This window comes from Bombus huntii, chromosome 10 (genome assembly GCF_024542735.1).
Source record: "Bombus huntii isolate Logan2020A chromosome 10, iyBomHunt1.1, whole genome shotgun sequence".
Lineage (NCBI taxonomy): Eukaryota > Metazoa > Arthropoda > Insecta > Hymenoptera > Apidae > Bombus > Bombus huntii.
The window spans coordinates 3,035,912-3,062,892 of NC_066247.1; the positions used below are offsets into that span (position 1 = coordinate 3,035,912).

General features: G+C 41.7%; 1 protein-coding gene across 1 annotated transcript in view; it reads right to left on the reverse strand.

Moving 5' to 3' along the window:
* The window catches only part of LOC126870600 (uncharacterized), a 71,226-nt gene that overhangs the window by 6,868 nt on the left and 37,377 nt on the right, over positions 1 to 26,981 (reverse strand). The window contains exons 2-12 of the mRNA XM_050628431.1: positions 22,497 to 22,588; positions 10,428 to 10,583; positions 6,782 to 6,971; positions 5,415 to 5,482; positions 4,584 to 4,748; positions 4,291 to 4,460; positions 3,976 to 4,167; positions 2,675 to 3,271; positions 2,190 to 2,391; positions 1,548 to 1,752; positions 1,320 to 1,449 (exon numbers count right to left, since the gene is read on the reverse strand). Coding sequence (XP_050484388.1) covers positions 1,320 to 1,449; positions 1,548 to 1,752; positions 2,190 to 2,391; positions 2,675 to 3,271; positions 3,976 to 4,167; positions 4,291 to 4,460; positions 4,584 to 4,748; positions 5,415 to 5,482; positions 6,782 to 6,971; positions 10,428 to 10,583; positions 22,497 to 22,588 — 2,167 coding nt within the window. The remainder of the gene's footprint in view (positions 1 to 1,319; positions 1,450 to 1,547; positions 1,753 to 2,189; positions 2,392 to 2,674; positions 3,272 to 3,975; positions 4,168 to 4,290; positions 4,461 to 4,583; positions 4,749 to 5,414; positions 5,483 to 6,781; positions 6,972 to 10,427; positions 10,584 to 22,496; positions 22,589 to 26,981) is intronic.

The window sequence follows — 26,981 nt, forward strand, 5'->3', positions numbered from 1 at the left end:
TTGGAAAACCAAAGGAAGAGATAATTTGGTATTGTTTGACGACATTCTTGACTTATCGTGTTCTTCCTCTATAGTCTCCAAATGAATAAATAAATCACTTACACGCGAAATATCTATTCGCTTCGATATTTACGTTACAAATAAAAAAATTATATCCTTTCGTTCGACTATATTATTTATAAAAATATAATTGGAATAACGTTTAAAAGGTGCACAGCAAACGTGCTACGGCAGGACTTTCTCTTACGAGTTGCGCGGTGCCCGGAGTTTTGACAAATTAAATACATGAATCCTTAAAGGAAGAAGCTCTGCGAGTAGAATAGAGTATTCGTTGTTCGTCACAACAGAACTGTTACAACATAAAAATCACAGCGTACTTCTTAAAGTCGTTTTGACAACGATAAGAATTAAATTGCATTAACCGCCACCGCTATTCTCAACCCTGTACTGCATAATGCAAAGGTCATAGCTTTTATGAGAAAATTTTGCTGCGACCTTCGCACTAAAAAATATATTCTATACTATGCGTGGATATAGTAAAGTGGGGAAAAACAAAAAAAAGGAAATAAAGGGATATATCTACGTAATAAGGTTTAAGAAAATTTGAAAGAAGATTTTCAACGGGTGTCCGCAAGATATAGGAAAAAGATCAAATCTTTGGCTTTAAACTTTGTGCTGGGGCCGGTGGGGGTGGCGGTTTTTTGTTATAGAAGGGTGCAGGTGCCTTCGAATATGGTTTCCCATCGGGCAGCAACGGTTCACCTGTCTTTGGCGTAACGCCAACACTACCGCTCGAGCTTTCGTTTAAATGCTCGAACTTTACTTCCGTTTTAAGCGTCAGCCCTTTGATATTCTTCGTGGGCTTTTTCTGCATTTGCTGAATACGTTCCGCTATTTTCGTGCCTAATTCCGTCCTAATGGAATTTTTCCTTGCCTGACCTTCTACAGACGAAGGCTGAGCAGATTGATCGGATTCAGAGACGTCAGGTTTCTTATTACTCACACTCTGATCCATATTGCTAAGCAACATCGACTTTCTCTTCGCGATGCTGTTGCTGCAGTTAATAGCGTCTGGGTTAGTAGTTGATATCAGATCGGTTTTAGTTATCTGAAGCTTCTCTTTCGGCGGCAGATTGTCGCTGATCGTAAATATTCTATCCGAGTTACGAGAATTCTCTTGTCGAGGCGAAAAGAAAATGACCACCCTTTCGTAAAAGTTTTTACCGAGCCTGTGACTCGAATTCGCCCTGCGAGCACCGCGCGACGAAAAGGCATGCGGTTTGCATTTCTCTGTAACACGGTCGAGACTAGATACGTACGTTGACATCATGCTCTTCTTCCAATGCTGGCCAGGATTTCTCACGTACCAAATACCGAACGAGGACAGAGCGACCATCGGTACGATCCCCAAAAAGATAATGTACAGGGCCATTATGAAGTCGTTTCTCGCTGTAACAAATACACGATACGAAACAAATTAGTTTTCATGGGTGGTAAGGTCGATGATATCGTGCTCGGTTGCGATAAATTGAATAAAATTGATTCACCGTTCGGATCCTCCGCCGGACCGCTGTCCTCGGAGCCGCCCACGCCAGGTTGAGTGCAATCAGGTGGCCGGAAGCCACGATTGCAATGACAATGGCCGAGACTGTTGCACACTCCGTTGCCTCCGCAATTATTAGGACATGCTTTCCCTCCGGATACGGAAGCACGCAAATCGGCTACCGGCATACATTTCTGATTCACGCACATCTAAATCGAAATCACGAAATTTCAGCGTTACAATTCACGTTGGAAAATATTTTGTAGTAGAGTCTTCGGTAGCCGAACTTTCACTACGCTTCAATATTCCGATCTTCTGCTATTCACACTTTCTTTTATCTGGATTGAATGACTGCTAGTAACAGACAGCATTTTGCGATGCTCTTGTAATTACAAGTATTGTTATTACATGTATGAGACGTGTTCTTGTATATGAGAAATAGAGCGGAGAAATATAACAAGTCACATCTTTTGTCTTTTGTAGGAGACTAATTTTTGAATTCAATACATCTTCAGTTGGTTTCATATCACAAAAATTGTTCTTTGATTTAGGGCTCAAGTATATGTCTCTGCTGTCTATACATCCCTAAATATTTTGAAGGTATTCATTTTCATAATTGCTTGTCGTATTGTAAGTTCTCTGTTACCTTTCCAGGTGCACATTTTGCGCCATCTGGAGAGAGACCAGGATCCACCTGATTCAATCCTAGGTCCACAATAGCCGAACGACAGGGTATGATCTTCCCTCCGGTGTTGATAAACGAATGGCTGAGAATCGCCACGGATTCCATACCGAATTCTAGTCTTTCGTTCAGGTGCTTACAATGTAGCATTCCACACAAAAGATTTCTAAAATAAAGGAGAAACCAAGTTTCATTATTACCGATACGGTCCATACTCTCTTCCTTGCTTACAGACATTCTATAGAGATATCTTATTTATTTCGTTTCGAGACGCCAGAAAAGCATAGTCCCATTATGTTCTTTTTTCCCTTTTCCGTACCACTTGTGTTTTAAAAGAGAACGGACCTCGCTTTTCTTCCATCTCCAAACGAAATAAATAAGACATTTTAACGAAGAACGTAACATAATTGTACGAAAAACCGGAGGAAAGAAAAATCAACTTGTCTTACTCGTCGGTACACTTGACGTAGCTAGACTCGATTCGATTGTAGCCACAATTGCCATGCTTCGTGCCTTTATTGTTCATGTCATAGCACTGTGCGTCGGAAGAGGTTCCAGTAGGTCCCCATAGCAGCTTACATTGGTCATTATGAGTTCTGCAAGAGCCCTGGTAGCAGAACGCTTTTCCCATGCTGCATGGTTCACCGTCCATCTTAAACACGTCCACGGGACAATATTCGCTCTGGCCGGTGCAATATTCCGGCAAATCGCATTCGTGCTCGGCGCTTCTGCATTCGGTGCCCGCTGATTTCGGTCTGCAAGTTTTTAAATCGCAACATTCGCCGGTGGCGCAGCTCGCATTACTATGCAACATGCAGGTGGTCACGTTGCAACAGGGATTGTCGCAGTTCTCTTTCAGGCCACAGTCGCACTGTTCCCCGGGTTCCACGAACCCGTTACCACAAATCGGGCTATCGAACAGCTTCTGCGGTTTGTTCCTCAAACAATAATCCATTCCGTGCTCGAACGCCAGAGCCAGATGCTCCAGAGAACAAGTGGACCAGTGCGTTGGTCCCGACGAGCCGCTCGACGATGCCATGATGCATCTGTAATCAGATGCAATCGAGCGTGTTTAGACCCCGATGTTACTCTAGCGAAAATGACGGTAATCGTAATGACGCCATCCTGCGAATGCAGATCGATGGCCTTGTTTCACAGAGGACCGACGAAAGACCGTGGGATCACGGGATTCGAACGCCAACTATACCATACTCATTGCCTGATTGACTCGTTTCTTTTTATTTAAATTTTTCTATCGCTGTTAGGATCCGTTGGCGTGGTTGCCACGTTACTCGCTCTAACGTATAGTTCGCGGAATAAAAGAAAATTGGCCACGTTTCAACATACGAGCTATTGGTGAACCGCGTAAATTGAAGAGTACAGAGAGCGATGTTACGAACGGTGTCGCGAACACTTGAAAATTTACTTTGCAATTTGCTATTATTTATGTCGTCTTAAGAGCAGGTCGTTTGTTTCTCGAAAACGAAAGAGAATTTCATTCTGATCGTGTATTCGCTCGATGAAACTAAAGAGATAGAAAGCGAAGTTGCGGCTTCTGAATTCAAAGAACAAGGAGAAGACAACTCTTCTTGCGGAGCAGTAACAGGCTGTCGATGTTTATGTTTCGTAGGAAATTTAAAGCTACAAGAATACGTGGAACGTAAGTCGACGATATGCAAAAATATACAAAATATACAAAGTAGATTTGTAAACAAAACCAAGCTGTAAATAACGATCGACGTGAACTCACTTTTCTTCGGGACACTCGCAATCAGCCGAGTCGTGTTCCATACCGAAATTGTGACCCATTTCATGAGCGACGGTAGCTGCTACTAATCCCACGACGTTCGAGTGATCCATCGAGACACCACCGGAGAATTCGTACGTACATATTGGTCCCTTAAGCGCTTTTCCAACCACGCCTCCCTCGAAAGTGATTCGGCTAAAAATATATTTTATATTTTTACAAATATATGATACGCATGCACAGCTTGTGTCGTGTTCTATATTTTTGACAGCAGCTTTCGAAGCACGTCGTTAGAAAATATTTTCGTTTCTGGCTTACGTCAACAGCTGGGCGTTATCGTTCGGCATGTCCTGCACCAGCTTCTCCCTTCTGTACCGAAGGAAATTCGAGAGGGTGGTGTCCCCGTTTGGAGACAGCGTTATTTCATCCGCGTCGGACCAAACTTGCACCCCGACTAACGCGATGAATATGTTCAGTGGCATGTACAACTGAAACACGATGGATTCTCGTTTTATAATCGACAGATTATTTTAGCGAAAATCTATACTATCGCCTGACAATGTTCATCTATTCGTCGAAGAAATTCAAATATTAAAAAAGGCTGTACTAACTGCATTGATAATGTTCGCGATATCCTTGCAATGTTGATAAACTTTGTCCACGTTCTCGTCGAGAGCGATGTATTCCTTTTTATCGATTACGAGGACCAACTCTACGTATCGGGAATGCCTGTTAGCGTTGTAGGGTCCTCGAATCGCTTCAGCCGCTCTCTTGTGCTGGAAGGAAAAAATTCAATTCGAGATATTAAACGAGAGTACAACGATTCAGCCGATCTTGCAGCTGCAATCCTTCGAATCTTTTATCCTCCAATCGAGCTTTCATTCGCTTCAATCGGGAGAAGGATTTTCAATGTTTTAAGGAAAGAGAAATACGATTTGGTAAGAAACGAAAAAGACTCGTTCGCAACGATGGTACAAAGAAGTAATTTTCCAGTGAAAATGACCAATTACCCAGCAAGTTACATCGATCGAGCGTCTAACAGTTAAACCACGCTGTCCTAAGTATTGGAACATCGTTGGTTACATCTATCGGCAAACTTTAACAAGTTATATTTTATTTACTATTTTACACGTTACAAGCTATGATGATGGATGTACGATAAAATAAATAGAAAATAAAAACAGCGAAAACCGTTGATATCGGTAAGTGTCCTAACGTGTTATGATCGCCGATAAAGCTACTTGTACACTTGAGAAAAAAGCAAAAAGAAAAGAAAGAAAGAAAAACAACAGAGAAGAAGAAGAAGAAGAAGAAGAATCAATTCGACACGAGTATGCGAATATCGAGAGTATTCGCGAATGTTTCGCAGTTCTAAAAAAAAAAAAAAAACCAAAGTAATCCTATGATTAGAAGAACAGAACTTAGAACAACATATCTCTTACCCTCGTGGCTCTGTTGACGATCCCGCGGTGTTCATAGCCGAGAACATGGTGCGGCGTTCCTTCGTAACCTGTACCGAACAAAAAACTAAGATCATCGTCTCGGTCGGATTCTCGGTAAAGTTAAGGACAAAGAGAGGAGGGAGCCGGCAGAATCTTGCTCCTACATTCGTTAAGACAGTTAAGGAGAGACCAGTCTTAGCGAGACAGGTCCTCCAGGCCAGGAAAGGAGCGCGTGCGCTGCAACGAACCAGGCTGACGTAGGTCTAGATCGAACCGGTCTCATCATCCATGAGACTTCCTATCGAGAGCTAGGAAGGACAAGCATCGAAGGATACGAGGATATGGTATGGAGGAAGTTTAAGATATTCGTGTTACGAATTCGCGAAATTCTCGCAAGATTCACTGTCGTTGATCAGCGACGAGCTGAAATATATCGTGAACAGGCTTAAATCAGGGGACTTGGAAAGTGTCGTAATATCGACGTTTCGGATTTTAAAACGGTTGGGAAGAACCTTTTTACTCCGAACGAGTGTTACGTAGAACCGAAATGTTCAACATGTTGTCTGTTCGGTGACGTATGTGTACGTACACGTACACTACCGTGCATAAGTATTTGTACACTTGGTGGAACTCGATCAAAGCGTTCACGTTTCTCTTACATCTTCGACGTTACGATAGAAGAATGTTTTTCTATTGTCAAGTTTCTCTGTTTCTTGCCCAAACTAGGATCAAACGTTCAGCTAAATTGAAACTGAGACAGGGGACGTACCTGCGTCGATAGAATATTCCATAGTTATCTCTGATAAATAGCTGAAATTGATTTATGAAATTTATTATTAATTTAGAAAAACCTTTATAAACTTTTGGAGCGTGATCGGAAATACACGTTCCAAACATTCTACGATCTTTTAACACTGGATAGACGCTTCGAGTCGTTTAACTTTAAGGCGTTTCCGTACGAGCGACTTTCATCCACCTTCGATTATAGCTTCTTTGTTTAAAGTAATTAACGTCAACTACTGTTTTTGGCATTATTGACCAACTACGTATCGTTGCCTGAGGTAAAACCAGAGGCGATGGTTAGACTATAGACAGCTTTATTCGAAGTGAGCTTTAAACATTTGCTATTATTTGAGAACGTGCAAATACTTATACACGTGCGGTAGCATATGTATGTGTGTGTGTGTGTGTGTACGTTTATATACGTACATGCATCCCTAATAGTTTGCCAGGTTTGTCCTCTTTTCTCTAGAAGTGTCTTAGTACTTGCGGACGGGAATGTACATAATGGGCATGGATTTCATCATTCGCCTACCATCCATCATTTTCGTCTACCATTAAAATTGCATTAAGATCGCGATAATTACCACAAGTATGATTGGCAACCAGATCGCTGTGCTTGTAGACGTAATGCTGCGAGTCCAAGGATTCTTGTTCCGGGTGGATGTGATGCAGGTTCTCGCCATCGAAAACGACACCACGCAGCCCTCTGCACGTAGACACCGCTACCCAAGAACCAGGAACGTCACGAACGCTACCTTGATAGTGGCATAGTTCCTGCGAATTTCAATGGAACGTCGATTTCGTTAGTGTTGGCCCTCGTCGATCGTCCGCGACTGTTCAAATTGTGGAATTGACACGAACGGCCTAGAGTTAGCTGGCAACTTCCGGCTACCGTTTGCAAAGGATCGTCGCGATAAAAAGATCTGCGATGCAAATGCGAACGGATAAGAATTTCAGTCAAAGTTTTGTCAACGACGACGGGCAAGAGGCTGGGACTGGAAAGGGGATGAAGAAAGGGATGGAAGTTGACGCGGGCGTTACATTTTAGCGATGCAGGAAGTAAAGGCGAAAAGTTAGACCGCCGCCTAAGAAGGATTCTCATTCGTCGGTCCGGACGAATATCCCGGACGTGCAGTGTTCAGCCGTGCGTCCGACCGGTACAAATATAGTTGGCCCAGATTCCCATTGGACCAGCCATTTTTTCCTTTTCCTTTTGCATCTCCACTTTCCAAACAGGAATTCGCCGCGCGCGCGCGATTCCAAGAGCAAGCGTCATCGGCAAGAACATGCCTCTCGCGGAAAAGTGATTTATCGGGCGATTATCGTGAAATTATCGAGCTGTTACCGTGCAAAGGCATCCGGATGTTTGCCTATTTCCGACCAGTCGTATTTCGATTACAAAATAGCGCAGATAATGTAATTGCGATGATTTTACTTTTTATAATCGTCACAGCTACGAATAACAGCGTTAATTGGTTTTTGAAAATCCACATGGAATAATAAAACTGGCGTGCGCGACTGCCAGGCCAGAGAATTATTTTCTCACTCGATAAACTCTTTATTCTCGGATTTTTTCATTTTTTTCATTGTATCGTAAGTCGGATTAAGAAGCGTCCGCACGACCGGTGATATTTAAATGTACTTAATATACATCTGCTATGAATGTGGTACTGGATATAATAAATAGTCAAATATATCGTCGCTACGTTTTTTAAGAGACGATTTAGGTTCATGGTACGCTGCTGATTTCACAATACAAAGACCGCAGGTGCAGCTTCCAAATAGCAATTTATCCTTCGCTCGTACACATCGGAAATACACGTACGCTGGTCCTTTAATTTACGCGGCGCTTCATTCACGCCGGTCTTTTCTTTACGCGGCAGTTTTTACGCGCGATCTTAATTTACGCGGCTAGTCGCGTCAGTGCTGTATGCGATAAGGATAAAGGTACATTACGTTGCGCTATCTTTTCTTTCGCGCTGACGGACGTTATTTACACGATTTTCATTCGCGTAAAACGAATCCACGTGGAACGGATACTGCGCGTAAATTGAGAGGCGGGTGTACTATTGCTAAAAATCGATCAAAGCCTCTAGATTCTTACGTAGAGTAGCGTAGGTTGACTCGCGTCTCCTCTCTGCCTGGGAAAGCCTGGATTTCTGAAAAGCGAATTTTTATCCAGTGCAAACGTAATTTCACCAAAGTTTCTTTTTGCAACGCGAGAGGGGGTGGAGAAGCGAGACAAGAACAAAGGGCTATAATTACCGATGTTTCGAGTGCGAAACCTCTGAAGAGCGTTCTAACTAGTTGAATTCGCAGAATTTCCCCCATTTAAACGACCGAAATTAGCTCGTCCGTTTGGCCGCGACTGCGAGGGCAAATAAAACCATAGAGTGTAAGAGAGAGAAAGAGAGAGACAGAGGCAACTGGACGTGCCAATTCATTTATTCAATTGCATAAAACGTGGAACGGACGAAAACACGGAGCGCAACGAACTCGACGATACGCGGCCGACCGATGTTTTATTCTCGTTCATTAACCGTAAATAACGTGGCACGGTAAAAAATTTATATCAATGTCGGGTGTTTGAATCGTTAAAAAATGTCGACAGCCATTTTTCTTCCTTTCCGCGCATCGTATATCGAGGAAAGGCCGTTATTTTCCTCGCGTGATTCACGAGGCGAACGCGATCCTAACGGAACTGGCAGAGTTACGGCTCTCTTCGAAATGAACGAATAGGAAACTTATCTCGAGAAAACGTTCCTTCCTTTTTACGATTTTTGGTAATGCGCTGTTTGCGCGCCAGAAACCGTCATAAAAGCAACCAGACGATTTTAATCGATCTTTCTAACGAAATATCCTATTTTAGACAAACGCTTTTTACACTCAGACAATGGCCACGGTGGATGTTCGTCGACGAGATCGATCGTATCAAAGGCCGACGGATGAACCGTAGATTTCTACGCATTCGTGCAAAATCCGAAGAAGCGAAAATGCATACGACACACGACAAAACTATATCGCATACCTACAGCAGAATATTCGTTGCGATTTCTAATAAGTAAAACGAATCTTTAACTTCTATCTCTTTTATTGCGCCCATAAAAATATAAATTTCCATAGAAATACGCGCTTCACCGATAAACAACGAAAAGGTTGATTTCATATGGAAACATCGTAAAATATAGCATCGTCCCGAGCTGTCCCTAAACGAACGCGATTGTCGAGTAGACAGCTCCGTCGTGAAGATCGGTTAAATGTTTAATGTTTAAAGAAAGAACAAGCGTGAGCAACGTTCGGTTTCGCTTATGTTGTGCACGCTACTCGTCAACGTTATTTAAGAGTGATCGATACTCTCGAAACCGTGTCCGTCTACAGCAGGGCGTCCCGTATGGTTGGACAGTGAGTCAGCGTTATCGATTCCAACATTCTTTGCACCTGTATACTTGGCCAACGATCTCGTTTCCAGCAACGTTCCTTGAAATTCGGTTGTACATAGATCGCCCTTGATTATCTCTTCGAATCCTCTCGAGCTGATTCAACGTATCGAAGAGCCGATTAATCGTGTCTGCTTTCCATTCGACAGAAACTACTTTTTGCGGATGAATGGACGCTCAATCTGTGATTCGCGAGCTCCAACGGGACACTTCTCGAGATTCTGCTTAGTTTTACCATGTCACGTATATCGCAAATCGTTTTCAGTTGTCCAAAAGTTATTACTTGTATATAGCAATTACTCGATTCGTCCGATTTATTTTATCCGATCTATGATATTTATTCGACTTATTATAATTATCATTATATAATATCCAAGGATACTATATTTGTTCCCTGTGGTTCAGACGATTCACCTGGCTTAGATATTGTCGGGAGTATCTGCAGCCTGATAACATCAGCCGTGCAATTATCCTCGAGCACCGCGTTAACCGATTTCGAGATAAGAATTGGGAATGTTTAGCGAAATAATGGGAACGCGAAATATATGACACGGTAGTGTACACGAAGCAAATTGCAAAGATACAGATGCTGAAGTGGAAGGCAAAGAAAAGGAACACGAATCAACGCAGCAATTAGACGAACTCCATTATTATATTTCACGCCTCTCGAGTTTAATAATAAAAACAAAGAATAAAAAAAGAAAAAAACTGGAAGACATTAAAAGTGTTCGGTGGAGCTACGATGATTTACAACTGTATAGAAAAGCGTGAAACATAGGAGAACTACACTTACCACTTTCGAGGGTGTGTGCACCACGTACGTGCCTCGATGCTGATGACGCTGCTGATATCCAACCGGTACTAGATCGGTGTTCAATCTCAGGTCTAGGACACGTTGCACACCGTCTAGCTCGAAAGCCACAGTCAGCACGTCAGCGTGTTCGATATCCTGGAAGCAAAGCGGCAAGGACGAGTTAGCGTAATGGCGGTGCGCATTTTCCTATCGCGAAACCGCGCGTTTCCGCGCGAACACGCGATAAAACTTCTTCGAATCGGTATTCGAACGCATTATAATCGCTTCAAAGTTCGACATTATGCACCTGTTGCGCGGCACGACGTCGAGAGCTACCGGGATCGAGATAAAAGAAGAAACACATCGCGATCGCGTGGAAATGGAATCCGCCGGAAAACCGAGCCAACGGGCCAATTAGCTTCGATCGCTGACCGACCGGTTTACCTAGCCGGAAAATACTTTCCCCCGTTAACGATCTCTAGATTCAACGATCCGACGATAAAAAGCTATTATTTCGACGTTGCACGCGCCACTTTGCTTTCTAAAAGCCAGATTTCCCCGGCCTATACAACAAAGAGCGCGATTCGCCACGTAACGCCACATCTTGCATAAATTACTCTTTCTTGCTATTAACATTTTCCGTTATTTATATTTGTACGCAACGGAAACAGTTCGCGTAATTGATGCTGATTTAGGCAATTTTTTCAAACCGTGAAACTTCCGCTCTTGGCATATTCCGCGAGAATATAACATAGAGCTTCGTATATCCGATCTAACGAGCAGGCAAAAATACGCGGATAATGGGATTTTCGAGTAGTATTAGGTCGTCCGAAAAGTTTCTTTCGTTTTATAAGGAAACAGTGGATGCGCAACATTTTACGTTTTGTATTATTTTATCGAATTACGTATGATCCATTTTGTTTTATCAAAATAAAGATCACAACGTTCGACAGATTAGGTTTCGTGTTTGTATAAACCAATCAAAAAGTCTAAGATGCACCTTGGTATGTTAGCGACGAAACAATATATCGTGACCTTAAGATACCCACAGTTAAAGAAGAAATATGCAAATTCAGTAACAGATATAATACAAGAGTTAACAACCACGAAAACCCATTAGTTACCCAATTACTCGACACGACGGATCAGATCCGCAGACTAAAAAGACCAATACCTTTTAGATCTAAGCATTAGATTCAACTAGAATCAAACATACTATAAACTCTTATAATTCAAGTTACAGTACCACGCCAAAATAATTTACTTACAATTCTCAATGAGAATTGATTGTACAAAGTCTACGAAATGGAAACGAAAAAAAAATGTTTGTATAAAGATGCATCGTTGTAAAAGACGTGTCTGTGAAAGAAAGACACTTTTCGAACAATCTAATAAAAGGATCGCTCTTCTCGTATCGAATTTTGTTCATCGAAATAGAGATGACAGAAATTGTCAAGTTTCAATATCTAAATATTCTACGCTTTTAACGCAACGTAACTCCGCAATTGACCTTCGGCTGACTGAAAATTGATTTTTATTCGCGAGCGTCAAATGTCGGATCTCCGTTGCATGCTCGAACTTTCTTTTTTTTTTTCTTTTTTTCTTTTTTGTGACCGATTCGCGGTTGAAGGTGGGGCGAAAAGTCGACCGGTTAAAAAAATTTATATTCTCTGCAGCGACGGGGCTGGAAGTCGACTGGACGGGGTTAGGCGCGTCGAGCTTTTTCCGGCGAGTGTTTACGCGCGCGTCGACTAGGCAAATGAATTTACGAATCTTGTTTGCACCGTGCCTCGCTCGAATCCCATCCCATGTTTAATTCATAGGAAATGCGTGACAGCTCACTTTTCCACGAACAGGAAATATCCTATCTTCGTATCGAAGACACGCGCATTATCATTGTTGACATGCTGATGGAACGGAAGTAGTGTTACGAAAATCAAAACGATTTAAAAAAGAGGTGGCAAGAAAAACGAGATAAATTACTTTTGTTTGTTTCGCTTGGTGATTGCGAAGGAATATTTAGATATGATATTTGATATAGCGCACGTGCTTCGGAAATAAGCAATGCCACGATTACGACGATCGATATCGCGGAAAATACAATGAGGATACAACGAACGAACGTTTATATTTACATTTCAATATTTTCCAAGATATTACAACGAATATGAACAATTTTGATAAACAAAATGTGAATGCCACATTTTCGACGAACGAAGATGCTGCGAGCGACGCGAAAAGGTCTTAAATTAGAAAGCTAAAACAGTGGGAAAGCATGCACCGTATACAATGTATATACGCATGGATGTAAGAATTCATTTTGTTCTATTAAAGTGGAATAGTAAATTTATGTTCGGGAATAAATTATCCGCAAATACAGGTGTTACATACTTCAATACGTGTTACATCGAACCGATCTTGAACACGATGTTGAATAAATCAGCTTGTTAGCAGACTTGATGGTATTGAAGAACGCGTTAAGGAAACATGCTTTGAACCCGAATTTAAAAAACAAGACAACTCGGATAATCAAAATCGATGCTTGGGAAAGTCGAAAAATGAAAAAGGTCCGAAAATAATTTCTTACATTTTTCTCTCTATTTTAATCCTCGTTTTTGTGTGCTCTTTTTTGCAACATGGCGTGCAATGAAAACCCTTTCCCAGGTCAGGCTACGTTTCAGATATTCCGGGCACGGTCGGAGGATGCAGCCTGGATCGAAGATAGATGATCCACGGAATTCTACCGGCGTGGATTCTATCATCGTCGTTGGACAGTTAGCAATCCATACCTGGCCGATTGCCAATCTGGGAAACATTTCTCGATATTCCAATTGCTCTACCGCCATGACCCGTGCTCGTTACCTGTCGATATCGAGAAACTAATGTGCAAACGGGTCAGGCCTTTTCCACGATTCTCGCCGGCGCAGGTCGTTTTTAACCGGTCCATTAGCAAGTAAAACTAACAATGCTCGGATCGATTTTCTCGATATCTCTTTACGCGGCTATGCCTCATTCAGGTTGGCCGATTTGTTCGAATTCAAGCCGCTAGAGTTTGAATAACGTAACTTTAAAGTGGAATATGTAACGAAATCTGAAGAAGAAAAAGGCAGCGCGAGAGACGAAAATATTCGCACGGCTGGTTTATTGCGGAAATATCGGCTTGGCAACCAAGCGATCGCGGTTTTTGTCGATACCACCTAACGACAAAATCCGCAATCACTTAGTTGCCAACTCGATGGAAAGACGAACATTTTCTATGTTCTTCGATGTACTCGAATATACGTGACTGACCTATACACAGGCACTTACGGAAGTTAACGCATGTGCGTGTGTATAAACCAAACACGATCTGCAGACATCGCGTAGCGTCAAAACAATATCAAAGGAATTTTGAACAAGCGGAAAGTAGGAAGCTAAAAAATCGTCAAGAGTAAGTGTGATATTCTAGTAATTAAAATACTTAAAGCTTGGAAAAGAAAGGAGTTCGATTTGTCGAAACCATCGGAGCGTGTTCCCTTGTAGCACATATTATTGTATATTATTGGGGCAGAGAAAGGTGTTCCTGTGAGAAAGTGGAAGATCGTGAAAATGTTTGGCACGATATTTCATACAGCAAAAATTTTGAAAGAAAGAAACGAAATAGCTCTTTGGAAATTACCAAGGGGAACCCTCTTGGTAACTTGTATTATTGGAGCAGGAAAAAGGAGTCCCTAGGGAGAAATCGCAAAGGCTGGTTAAAGAGAGAGATTTCGTGGAGATTCTCGTAAAATTGATCCTCGCGTCTCGTCCACCGCGCCCACCCAACTATTGTCGTGGAACTGTGTTTCCACGAAATGTCCTCCATAACGTTGTCCTTGATTGCGTTCTCGTTTTGCAGGAAACGAGCCGGGAACACGGAAGGTCTCGTGACCGATCCTTTTGCCAAAGTATTTTTGCCACGAGGAGCGCCGTTCCGACCCATTGTTTCCAGCGTTTCCACCTCAAAGGACGTGGTTGCACGAGATTCTTCTTTCAACTATCCGGCGTTCAACTGCCAAACCAACAAGTTGACTTTCGCGCAAATTCTATCTATCGATGCGTAAATTCTTCTTAATTTCCTGTTACGTAATTTCTGTATAACCTTCTTTAATCGTTGGCTGTGTAACGTTTTTCAAATAGAGTATAACGATCGTAACTGCGATAGTGCACAGTGTAATTTGCAGAGTCAGCGTGTGGTCATTGAAACACGTTAATGACTCGCTGTGTGATTTTAATCGCGCGATGTCTCGTTTCTTCGATTACCGTGGTGCAAGCGTTAACCAATAGTCTTTATCTGTTTATCGATCGTCTGGAACTAAGCTCGAGGAAAAATATCTCGTTACTTTATCGTGCGACTTGCTTTATCGACAGTGAACCTTTAGAAGGCAAAGACTTCCATCGATTCCGTTTCATGCACGTATTTTACGTTTATTACATTATGAAGCTATATTTGCACCGCAAGTATTCCAACAGTTTCGTAACAATTATTTAGAAATTCACGAAGAGCCCAGCCTAATTGAAAACTAAGGCTGAACGTAGTCTAGAAACGCGTGAAACGTCGAACTGTACGCCTTAATCGTAATGCAATAATTTAACACTTTGACTGCCACTACTTATTCGACAAAGATTGCGACACGAAATGCAGAAGAAAGAAGGGCAAACGTATCTGGCACGAAAATTTTTCAGAGAGTGGTATAAAAAAAATGTTAAACAGGTAGGATCAAAAACTGCAAAGAATCGGACCAAAAAGGTGACCACCTATTGTGCAGATCGTATCGACGAGCCACATTTATGTTTAAAGTGTTTTAACACAGTGCACCGTTAGATGCAAGACTTGTTCTCATTTTTTTTTATCGATGTTCTGATAAAAATATTTAATCGTTCAATGGGGCACTTTCTATTTCAAAGTATCTTCTATTTATCGGTTACATTCAAAATGTCCCAACCGTCAATTTTCATACAATTTTTATAATTCTAAAAAGTTCAAGCGCTCGGGTCACCAATGACCACCGTTGCGTCACAGGAGAAACCGTGTCCGGTCATATATGACCATGATGATTTATACTTAAGATCGAGGCTTTGTCGTTTAACAAGCTGGTTTAAACAAACAGAAAAACGAAGAAGAACGTTAGTCTCGAAAATCGTCAACGAATGACGATAAATTCTAATCAGATTACTTTCCAACATTTTCACGACGATTGGACGTCGTTGCTTGCGATTCTTCGAATTTCAATCGCGTTTATATCAGTACGTTACTTTTTCCTCGGTTTCTTCGTGAACCTTTCAATTCTTTTCTCAGGCCTGGCCTAAACAAGCGAACTGAGATATTCGCAGAACCCAGATACAAAACCCGGGAATCCGAAATATACGATTTTTCATTGTACCACTGAAAAATGTGGATATTAACGCGCGTTATTCGATACCGCGATGGCAGGAAGCACGCCATAACGAAAGCGGATTTATCGCGTTAATTTTGAAATAAACACCTGGTGGCGAAAGGAATTGCAATTAGCGTGGGCAATCCCGAATGCGGTTACCGTAGTGGTTAAACGCGAGAGAAGAATTAGAGAGGAGGGTTAACGTTAGGATTAACGAAAATAATTCGAAGGTGAATCGTGGCTGGCGCTTGCTAATTGTTACGGCGATAAGCCACGCGAAAGACGCGTTAATTATTCGAACTGACGGGTTTCTTGGAAATTCGGTTGGTTAACGAGCTCGTAGCGAGCGTGCACAATGTACGTAACGTACAGAGGGGCTCTTTGTAGGTGCTGTATAGGATGAAAGGCATCTTTTAATCTCGCCTCGGCGACTAGGTCGACGGTTAGAAGAACATAGAGGATGAAGGAACTGGCGTTTCCGTGTCCTAGAGGCCCCTGAGACCGGGGCAAAGGGACCGCTCTACGCTTCCGCTAATGATTAACGTAATCCACAAAGAAATTTCCATTGTGCTCTAGCAAACGTTCTCGGTTTTTCAGTCGGCCACTTTCCACACTTTTCTTTATCGCAGTTGCAAGCTACCCGATAGTTCGCCGGTTCCGCTGCAGGCGAACCTGTTCCTCTGGTTGTTACATGGTGGCAGATAATTATCGCGCGAAGAGGTTTTGCCAACGAGTTGTTTGCATTTACGATACAATGACTCGTAATCATCGATAACTATAAACCATGACCGTAGAGATAACTTCGAACCAGTTTATCGTTATTCGTTTAGGACGGATGAACATAGACACCCTTGTTCGTGAGTATCAAGGCCTGTGTGTGTAGTTTAGATAAACCCATAAAGAAAATACCCTGACGCGTGTGTAGTGGATTAAGCTGGAGATTCACCGAGACTAAGCTAATCCAAGCTGCGCCACGGTAAATCGTAAAAGTTCTTGACACACAGACCCTTTCTATCTGTTTGAAAAGTCGCGTCGTCGATTTTACGATATGCAGCTGATTGGGAGCGGTGTTCTTTCGTTCGTGATAGCAGGCGAGAAAAGGATGTTCAGAAGGAGGCGGCAGACCTCCCCGAGGACCTGGTGCTGCACGATGCGCCTAAGGTCTACGAAAAATTGTTCACGAGGCAATCTCGCGCTAGGCCAAGCTAAATGGACCTTCGAGGCACTTGAACTTGGCTTCGGTGAAAACGCTTGCATATATTTGTAGAGAATCAATTTTTCAAGCGATTGGACTAGTTTAGCTTGCCAACGAAAATGGTTCCGTATAAATGCATCGAAGCAAATGCCCTTGGATTGCCTTAGCTTGCCAATGGGTCTTTAACTTTACGAAAGTATTCGATACGTATGTATTGTGCGCGCTATTCGAAAAATTGAAAGGATTTTCCAGATAATCTAGATCGATGATCGCGATTCGTACGAGATCAGCACGGCGAATTTCCCCTATCGATGCACTTTTTAGTCGAAGAGTTCAGCTGCTTTCAGTGTACACGCTACGGCACAGCAACTACTCTATTTTCCTTTGCGGTTGCAAACTCACGAACCGCATAAAGGGAATCTAAGTATATACACGATCTCCCTTTACCTCTGTTTGCCTCTCTCTTTCGCCTTTCTTCTTGGCATGTTGCATCGCCGATGAGATCATCGAAGCTCGATAAACCAACAGAATTCACCGACAGTTAACCGAAGAGCGTCCTCCATTCTACGGCTATGAATACGTTTTTGTATATTACGTTCGACCGGAAATTTCCTTCGATCGCCTACTATCTTTGCGTTGCTTTTTATCCTAGCAATACTTTGTATTTAGCAACAGTAAACGCGGCGCGACAATCAACTTATCGGATTACGGCGATAAGAGAAATTAAATAATAAAAAATGCTTCAAACTCTATTCGATCGAATTAAAAATTCGGTCGATCCATGCGCACAGTTAAAACGATAAAGAGTGCGAAAACAGTCGAAGAGTTTATCGAAGAATTTTCTATCGAAGAGCAATTTTCGCTGCAATTTGCAACGACCACGGAGTTGGCGACGATAATCCCCCAATACATCTGCCTCTCTTTGTTAAGGCAACAGATATAAATCTTTTATAGGAATACGTATTGATGCCTCGATAGTCTTATAAAATTAGCAAAATACGGGTAATAAATTTGGAAAATAAAGATATAGTCGTCCTATGGGTTTTCTACTTCTTCGGCGTCAAATACACGAAACGAGTGTAATCTTCAACTTCTGACAGAAAATATTAGGTCGTCCGAAAAGTTTCTCTCGATTTAGAAGGAAATAACGACCGCACGACATTTTCCATTTTATATTATTTTATCGAATTACGTATGGTCCGTTTTGTTCCATCGAACTAAAGATCGCAACGTTCGACAGATTAGGTTTCGTGTTTGTATAATGATGCGTTGTTGTAAAAGACGTGTCTGTGGAAGAAAGACAGCCTAATTTTCGGACAGCCTAATAAACGTTACCACGAATATCAATAGCTTCATTATCGAAAGCATTAAAACGAAATTGCCACGGTGAAAGCAGAATAGAAATAGTCATCGGGTTTTCTCTGTTACGCTGGGCCACATAATCAACAAGCCGTTGCGAATTAGTCTCGCGCATCCGATCGTTTTCTCCAGGGAACACATTGGAAAATCGAGATCGCGCGTAATCAGTGAATCGAATGATGCTGGCGCGAAGAGATCAGCTGCGAGTTGCGACGTATGGTAAGCGACCCTACGTAGCAGGAAATTAGATTCGTCGCGGCGGACAGACGCGCTGATAGCGTTCATTCTTCCCCGTGATAACGAGAAACGAGGTCAATTGCCTTACTTCGTTGACGCCGCGAGATCGCTGTTACTTTAGTATCTGTAGCATTAGGCAACGAAGCGATTCTTCTAATGCCTCGGTCACTATACGCGTTCTACGATTGTTTCCTTGTTCTCAATTTCTACGCGTTTCTTCGCTTCTTTTCCCCCTTTTTTATACTTACTCTCTCTCCCTCTCTGTTCGAATTAAAGCAAAACGACTTTCGGCTACTTTGATTCCGTTCGAGTAATCCTAACACCTCGCCTTCTCGACTGCCGTTTCAAACAACCACTCCCGTTACAAATGTACTCCCGTTACGGTCCGAAACTGTTTCAACGATTTTCCCATGGCAATTGTCTATATCGTATCGTGGATGAACAGGATATAGCGCGGCCGTAAAATCGGCATTAATCGTAATATTAAGAAGAACGGTCTGCTCGTTGTATTGGAAACGAAATCGCGAGACGACCAACGAGCGTTCGGAATTTTAATTATTTTTCCTGCCGCAGCATCTTCGTATACTGTGCTAACAAAATTCTAGTATAATTTCAACGTTTCGTTTTCTGTCCTAGACGCCGATAACGCGTAACAAGAAACGTATGAGCTACTACGTTTAGCAAATTTTAACGCGTAAATAAAGATTTAACGAGCGAATAAATTCGTGTTTCGCGGATTCATAAACTCCATAGATAAAATCGATGCCTACTTTTACACGACTGTATCTTCTACTTTTTTATCGGATCGTGGCATTTCGCGATCCTTCCAAACCGATTCATAGCGCACAAGGATTAAGCGGAACCGACTAAGAGTGTGCCATGTTTGAGCACCGGGCGATTTATTTATCTCGGTTGTCTATGCTAATGTTTTCAAACTGGTGGCAAACAGCAAGGCAACGTGCACGCGCATCCAAGTAGTTCTCTCTCTCCGGCCGAACATCGGACAAACTTTGCTTCTCGCTTCTATTGGCTGTGTTTACCTACAGCCGCGCGTATCGTTTTGCTCGAAGAGAAGCACCGGAATCGCGTGTAACGTGGAATCGCTGTAACTCTCGAACTGTGCGGTGCACGTGGATGTTTCGATCAACCAGACACCCGACTCTGGCTTTCACTATCCATATACCCACACGGTTTATCTTTGTTCTCTCTCCTTCCAACCGTTTTGCAACTTCCGCGCGACGAGCTTTTTCCTACCGATTAAGCAGCTTTCGCGTAACAGGTCCGAAAGGTCAAATTTCGGTATCACGTAGTATTCGTTAAAATCAGCATCGGTGTTCGTGATCGAGCATTCAAATATCATTGGCAGGCAGTGGATTTTCAATTATTTATTGGAAATTCGACAGTGCAAAATTTTACGACGCCAAAGCATCGATAAAATATCCAAAGGACAGTGTCTTCTGTAATATAATATTTGATGGATAAAATAATTTTCTATCGAGGATTTACTATGGTGATTAAGTATATTCGTAAAAGTATAAATTTGCATAAAATTTGCATCGAACGTTGGTCGATCGTAGGCGTTTATGGAAATTCGTATTTTTGTAATTGTAATTTACAAAATGCAGATACAAAAATGTTTAATCCGTCGATACGTTATGAATTCTTAATTGTTAAATAAATTGTAAACTGTTGATCTTGTAAAGAGTTCGCTTTGAATATTTTACATACGAAGGATTTATATACGAAAAACGAGGAATTTTAACGCATTTTCAGTTTGACATATTTCCGTATGCTCCCGTGTGTGCTTTTCACCGCTGGTTATATCGCATTAATTTTCCCAGCTTTACGATAATTATAAGAAATTGAGTTGCACAGGGCATTTTTCATTTCACACGGTTTAACGTGCCATATATTATCTAAAATTACAAGTAAAAGCTGAGGATGATGCAGAATAAAACGAAGGATAAAATGTTTCATCTTCGCGCGATATCTATGAGAAAATACAAAGTTGCCACATTGTATTTATACCGAAGAATAAATTTTCCCTCTCTGAGAAATGTTCAAATTTCACGTTCCTTTCTCCCGTGTACCCTTCGCACTTTTGCCTGTCAAGTGGATTCTACGCGTTCTTTGTACCGTCAAACTTCTCCTAAATACGCAAATACCTGCACTCTGATAATTAGTAGCTGCAAGTATTTTTATGTCGTTCGATAGGGATTCGACGATACTTCGCTCGGTTTCAACCGCAGACTATCCTCGTCCATCTACCTCGCGTCGAAAATACTACGGAGCTGCTTCGTTTATTTTGTTTTCAACGCATCTCGCGTTAAGAGGATTCATCGGCTTAAAAATAGCTCGGCACAAAACACATCTCCGGAACAGCTTCGAAGCGAACACGATGCGCGAACGAAAACCGTGACGAAGTCCGTGATGGAGCTTACGACGCGATGGAAGCTCCAGGCTCGGCTTCGTCGCGGTCGAATATCCTCGCCCTGGTGTGTCATCGATGAAATTTCTGCCGCGACCTCTCGTCTCTGTGCGACAGGTAGGTCACAGTTAATGCTGCTATTCTGGATTACGTATTCGCAGTGCGGCGCGACATTTGCATCGAAATTGTTGCAGCGTCGACGCGGCGGCCCGTATCTAGCATTCCAAGTCGGCTGCGTAAATGCAGACATGTGGCCGAGACGGTCGCAGCGTTTGCTAATTACTCATCGATTTTTCTTCTTCCCCGCGCGTAAGATAATTCGCGAGAAATCTCGCCGCCATGGTAAGGTTCGATGCGGACGAGCCATTTTTTTCCTGCAACCAAGTGTCTCTAAATGGGAATATACAGTGGCTACAGAAGCTATCGACCCGCTCTTGTATTTTTCGTAGCATTTGTACCAATGCGATTAATCGGATTCGGTTAAATCTTTGTACGATTTAGCAGTGCTTCGTACGACTACAGAAATTTCTCGCCATGTAAATGAAATGTTGAATTTAAAAAACTCTTTATTGGAAAATTTATGGTATCGTTATAATACTTTTTGTAGCTGCTGTATAGATAGCGACGAAACAACGCTGGTTGTCAATACGTGGTAATAAGTGTGTAATGTGCGTAAAACGTGTAATAGAAATGCAGATAAGGCGACTTCGCGATCGTGATAGAATCGAAAAGGAAGTGATATAAATACACGAGCGATTATCGCTCATAATTATTCGAACGATATACTGCGCTTTTACCGTAAGATCTAAATAGGGAACCGTTGCTATTGTTAAAAACAATCGAACGACGAACACTGTTTTAATTGTGTCGTTAGTTTAGAAATTGTACGTGGCTGGGATTTAAATTACTCGAACGATGTACATGGAAAGTGTAGTTATTAAAAAACGACAGTCCCTGCTTGTTATCTATACGTCAATGTTAACGTTTAAAACGTGGTCGTGCGAATACTCGCTCAGAGAAGTAATTATCCAAAGAAGCTCATCCTTTTCGAACGTACTGTAGACCGCGTTAAATTGATAACTAAGAACGATCTAAAATAACCAAAAATGAGTCTGTCTCTAGATTGAAATAATTTATGAGTCTTCTCTCAACGAAATCAAAACAACCACTGTTTTATTTTTTTCTAAAATGCTTAAAATGATCGCGCGAATGAGACTATCTTCTAATCACAAGAGAGACAATATCTTCGAATGCGAATTTTATGTTCGATAATTTAATAAACGACAGCTGAATACGTCTGCAAAACTCATGCAACAACGCTGGATCGTGTCACGGTAGATTCCGAGTGTACAAAGGATTAATTATACTATTATATTGTATTAGAAAATACGATAAACGTAGATATATCGCGTATATAAGAAGAGAGTGACGAAGCATCGAGAAATGCAACTTACGTTCTCTTTGGTCGAGGAGATGTGCCGCCTGGTCCTGCCGTGATAGACTCGCGGTCTAACCAGCGTGTGCCTGCTGAAATCTGGGGACGGTCCTGCAACAGAGTCGACCAGTGGAAATCGTTAGAGAAATATTCTCTTCCCTTTGTTGCGCATATTTTAACGAGCGGGCGGCGTTCGAAAGGAAAATCGATCCCTCTGTGCGGTGAGCAGAGGATTATAGTTTGCTGGCAAGAGTCCCGCGGGAATGCCCTTGTTCCGAAATTTGCCCGCGGGAAACGTGTCCGACAAACAGCGGTCCGCGTTTCCCGTGCTTCGATGCTAATTACATCGAGAGACAGAGAGAACGAGAGGTCCTTGACATCCAGTCGAACAATGAGCAAGCTCGCTGCCTCTAGGGCCAACTCTAGTTCAATTTTCACAAACGCCACCAACTTTGCTTCCTGCCTCCGTTTTCCCAACTATCGACCGTTCCAACCTTGTCCATTCCTCCACTCGACAGAATTCATGGATACTTTTGTTCTACTTGGTGCAGCTGATGGACAAGTAGCTGTTAGAATCTTTAGTTGAAAGTTTTAATTTATAAAGAAATTGCTAAAATGTCTATCCTCTCGTGAAGGTTGAATCTATCGGGTAACCAAAAACGTTGTGTCGCTTTTTCCATGACAGAAGATGCGAATGTCCAGAGACATAAGCTACAAAATCTAGAAACTTGAGTCTATTCGCTGAAACTAATTGCTCTTAGCTTGCTGAACATTTCTTTTTCGTGGAGTTGGATAGTAATTACAGTGAGGGGCAGAAGAAAGTGTATAAAATAAGAAATATAAGAAAACACCGGAATTTCGCAAAATCATACTTAATAAGAGATAACGAATAAACGACTGTTATCGATATAGTAAACAATTTTTAGTACGAAATTTATCATCTATCAATTTTAATCAATTTTTTCTAACTTTCCTTTATCCGTCACTGTATGTACCTAGATAATGGCTAGTACCTGTGTGAAATTAATAATTTTCTAGAAAATGGAGTCGATCGATTTGCTTTTTAAGGAGCTTCTATAGTTGAACATTTTTCACTGGCTTCGTAGTTACGAGATGTATCGTACCGTCTGTAATACGTACGTTTTACAGACCGACGATTTCAGTGAACGCACGCGAATCAACGTAATTTCGTTACGTTTCCATTGCAACCGGTTCTGTACTATACTTTCACGATTACCTTCTCCTTCCGTGCGCGCATCGCAATGGCCGATGAATTCCACGGTAGATTGCGAATTGATCGGAAAATGCATTTAATTCAGGCTAGTCTAATTGGGTCGACGCGACGCAAATTCAAAGCCATAATTACTTCCCGATTGTCTAACGGATTTAAAGCTATCCACCTGACTGTTACGGCATTCGATTTGTCGTTAATTTCCTGTTGACGTTTTAGCCGGAAATCAAAACCGGTTACGACGTTGCTGACCAAATCGTGCGAATTCTGACAAGACTATAATCGCATCGAATGAATCATTGCGACGTTGACGCGCTACAGGCTCTCTTTTCCATGCAACCTCGTTGTTATTGTGTCACGTCTTTTGGCGATTACGCTGCCGTTCATGTGCTATCGCGTACTCGTTCCGCGATCAAACGCTTGCTTCCTTTCGATAAGTTGTACTTTAATCCTTTAAAAACAGCTGTCACGTCGATGGACGATGAGACGAAAATTTCATGGCACGTGGCTGTCGTTATTGATCGATGTCAGGATTCTAATTGAATTTAAGGGAAGACGAGAGTTATTTATGCATAGTCATACACAAAATATATAATAAGCGTTAAATATAGCCCCATAGAATACCGAAATTTATTAACGTAATAAATAATCGACTGTTCAAATACTTTGCGAATTTCTACGAAGCGAATGTTTGCAATGTCTCGCAGTTCTTATATATATTTTCAAGTTTGTTTCAAACTTCAACGATATAATCGTGATAAAGGCGTGACATAAGAGTGTTAGTGAAATTTATATTATATTATAGCATAATATATTTTAATAGAAGCTATCTATAAGCAATTGAAAATTTTATAGCACGTGACGAAGCGTAGTTATTACAATACTCGCACGAGTTACAAAGCTCTCGGTCGGGATGATTTTCAGGCAGCATTACGTGCCATAATCCGCGTTATATGAATTCAATTACGGTCACAAGGTGCAGCCTCGGCACGAAATATTTGCGACAGACCAGTGCCACCAGAATTTAATATTCGTCACGAGCCGATGCGTTACACGAGCGTTCGCAAAATGATGCGGCCAATCCGCTGCCGAACGTCCACGTACGATATAATTATCGCTAATGCGAAAACGTTTATTACGCCATGTCTAACTGATTTGTGGAAATCTCGTTTTGCTCCATTATTAATCTCCTCTGCTGCGTGCACGTGCACGCTTTACGTTTGCAAAAAAAAATATCCCGCACGATCGAACCAATTATCAGTGAAATTTTGAAAGTTACAAATTACCGATACTAATATCTCCTCTTGCACCGTAGAATCAATAGAATGGATAAAATTCCGCGAGTAAATTGTACGGATTAAATGTCAGCCGATGGTAATATTTCTCATATTTGACGCTTCTAGATAACGCGAGTCATAAATAATTATACGAGAAATTTCATACGAACGTGAATAATATTATTAATTTTGTTATCGATTGAGTCAAGTTACAAGCCGTAGCTTGCACAATAATATATTGCTACAAATATTTATAAAGCGCACTAATAATATCGTGCTCGCGGAGGAAATTGCAACACTTTTCCTGCGATTTCGCGTATTTAAGGTTTTGCTTATTTTGGCAAGCGACCTATCAGTTACCTAACTCGCAGCTCGCAAAATTGTAAAAACTGTTTGCGCAAGTGAACTTTACGAACTACGATTTGTTGCGAGTTCGCTAACGTTATTAGTTGCCAACTAATAGCGCAAGACGCCTCTGGGACGCGATTAAACGAGCGTTAAGCGGAAAAACTAAAAAAAAAAAGGAGGGGAGGAAAGTTGGAAGTTCTTTGAGCATCGTTTGCGTCAAGGGATAAAGTTGGTCGTTCGGTCTATCGAAGGGACCTTGTTCGCGCGTACATTTGGCCGATCTTTTTGCGAGCCGTCCTTTTTTCCTTTGGTCACCCTTGACGTCAATCTCGTTCCCATAAACAGCGCACATGTGCGCATGTTTATGACGGTTCCGTTCGCGGCATCGCCACGACTCTACGCGGTTTAAACGGCCAATCAAAATTCCACGATGACCCACATTTTTCTCCATCGATGATACTCCAGCTTCTACAGGACCTCGTTACATCGATTGCCTGCTTCGTCACCTTTACGTTTCAATCGGACACCAAAGATAATGGTTATTCGTTTAAAATTTCTACGGAAAAGATGAATCCAGGGCAGTGATCATTAAGAAGCGCGCAGACGATCGGTATTATCGCTAATATTTAAGATCTTCAACGTTGTATTTACAACATATTGATCGTCTGGAGCGTCTCTTTGAGGGTTTCTGTTGAGAACCTCAAGTTCTCATTACTAGAAATTACTAGAAGATATCAACTTTTCATATTGCACCTAATTACGAATAACCATTACAGATGACTCGAATCTGTTTGGTTGTTGGTAATCGTTATCTCGACGATGGAAATCGGTTTTAGTTACGAGCAATCATTATTGATGATGAGAACATTTTTCGCTTGCTGGTAACCAGTACAGGCGATGGAAATATTTTTTGATTAGTACTATTCTCGCTATCGACGACGATCTATCTTCTTGGTTATTGTCGATTATCGTCGAATATTTTGATCAATATTATTGATAGTTTCAATGTTACTAATAGCATTGTGAAATTGAAGATGATAGAAAATGATAAAAAAGAAGTTTATCGGCGTCGATAATGATCGCTAGTAAATCACACGATATTTTCACCACCTATAATGGTTATTGGTAACCAAACAAATGTTCCTCATCGATAACCACCAGCAGTCGAACAGATTTTAATCATATACAGGGTGGTTTGTAAATGGTGGTACAAGCGGAAAGGGGGTGATTCTACGCGAAAAAAGAAGTCGAAAATTCAAAGTCGATCCTCTCGAAAACAAAGCCTCGAACGAAAAATTTTTATTCTATATTTTCGACTTCTTTTTTCGCGTAGAATCACCCCCTTTCCGCTTATACCACCAGTTACCAACCACCCTGTATAACGATTATCGGCAATGAAGATCACTTAAGTTGATCATCGAATTCGTACTCTATAACATTTTAAATTTGTGTTATAACAAAGTAATGGTTCATGGTTTTAATCGACCTGCGTTCACGGTGGCGTGGAAGGCTCGTCGTTCGGTAATCCGAAAATATTTAATCTCGGTAAACCGTACTTGGAAAAAGACCTCGTCTCGCCTCTCCAATATCCAGTAGGAATAGTAGAATGTCTTCGACTGTCGGGTAATTCGACCAACTCTTTCTCTCC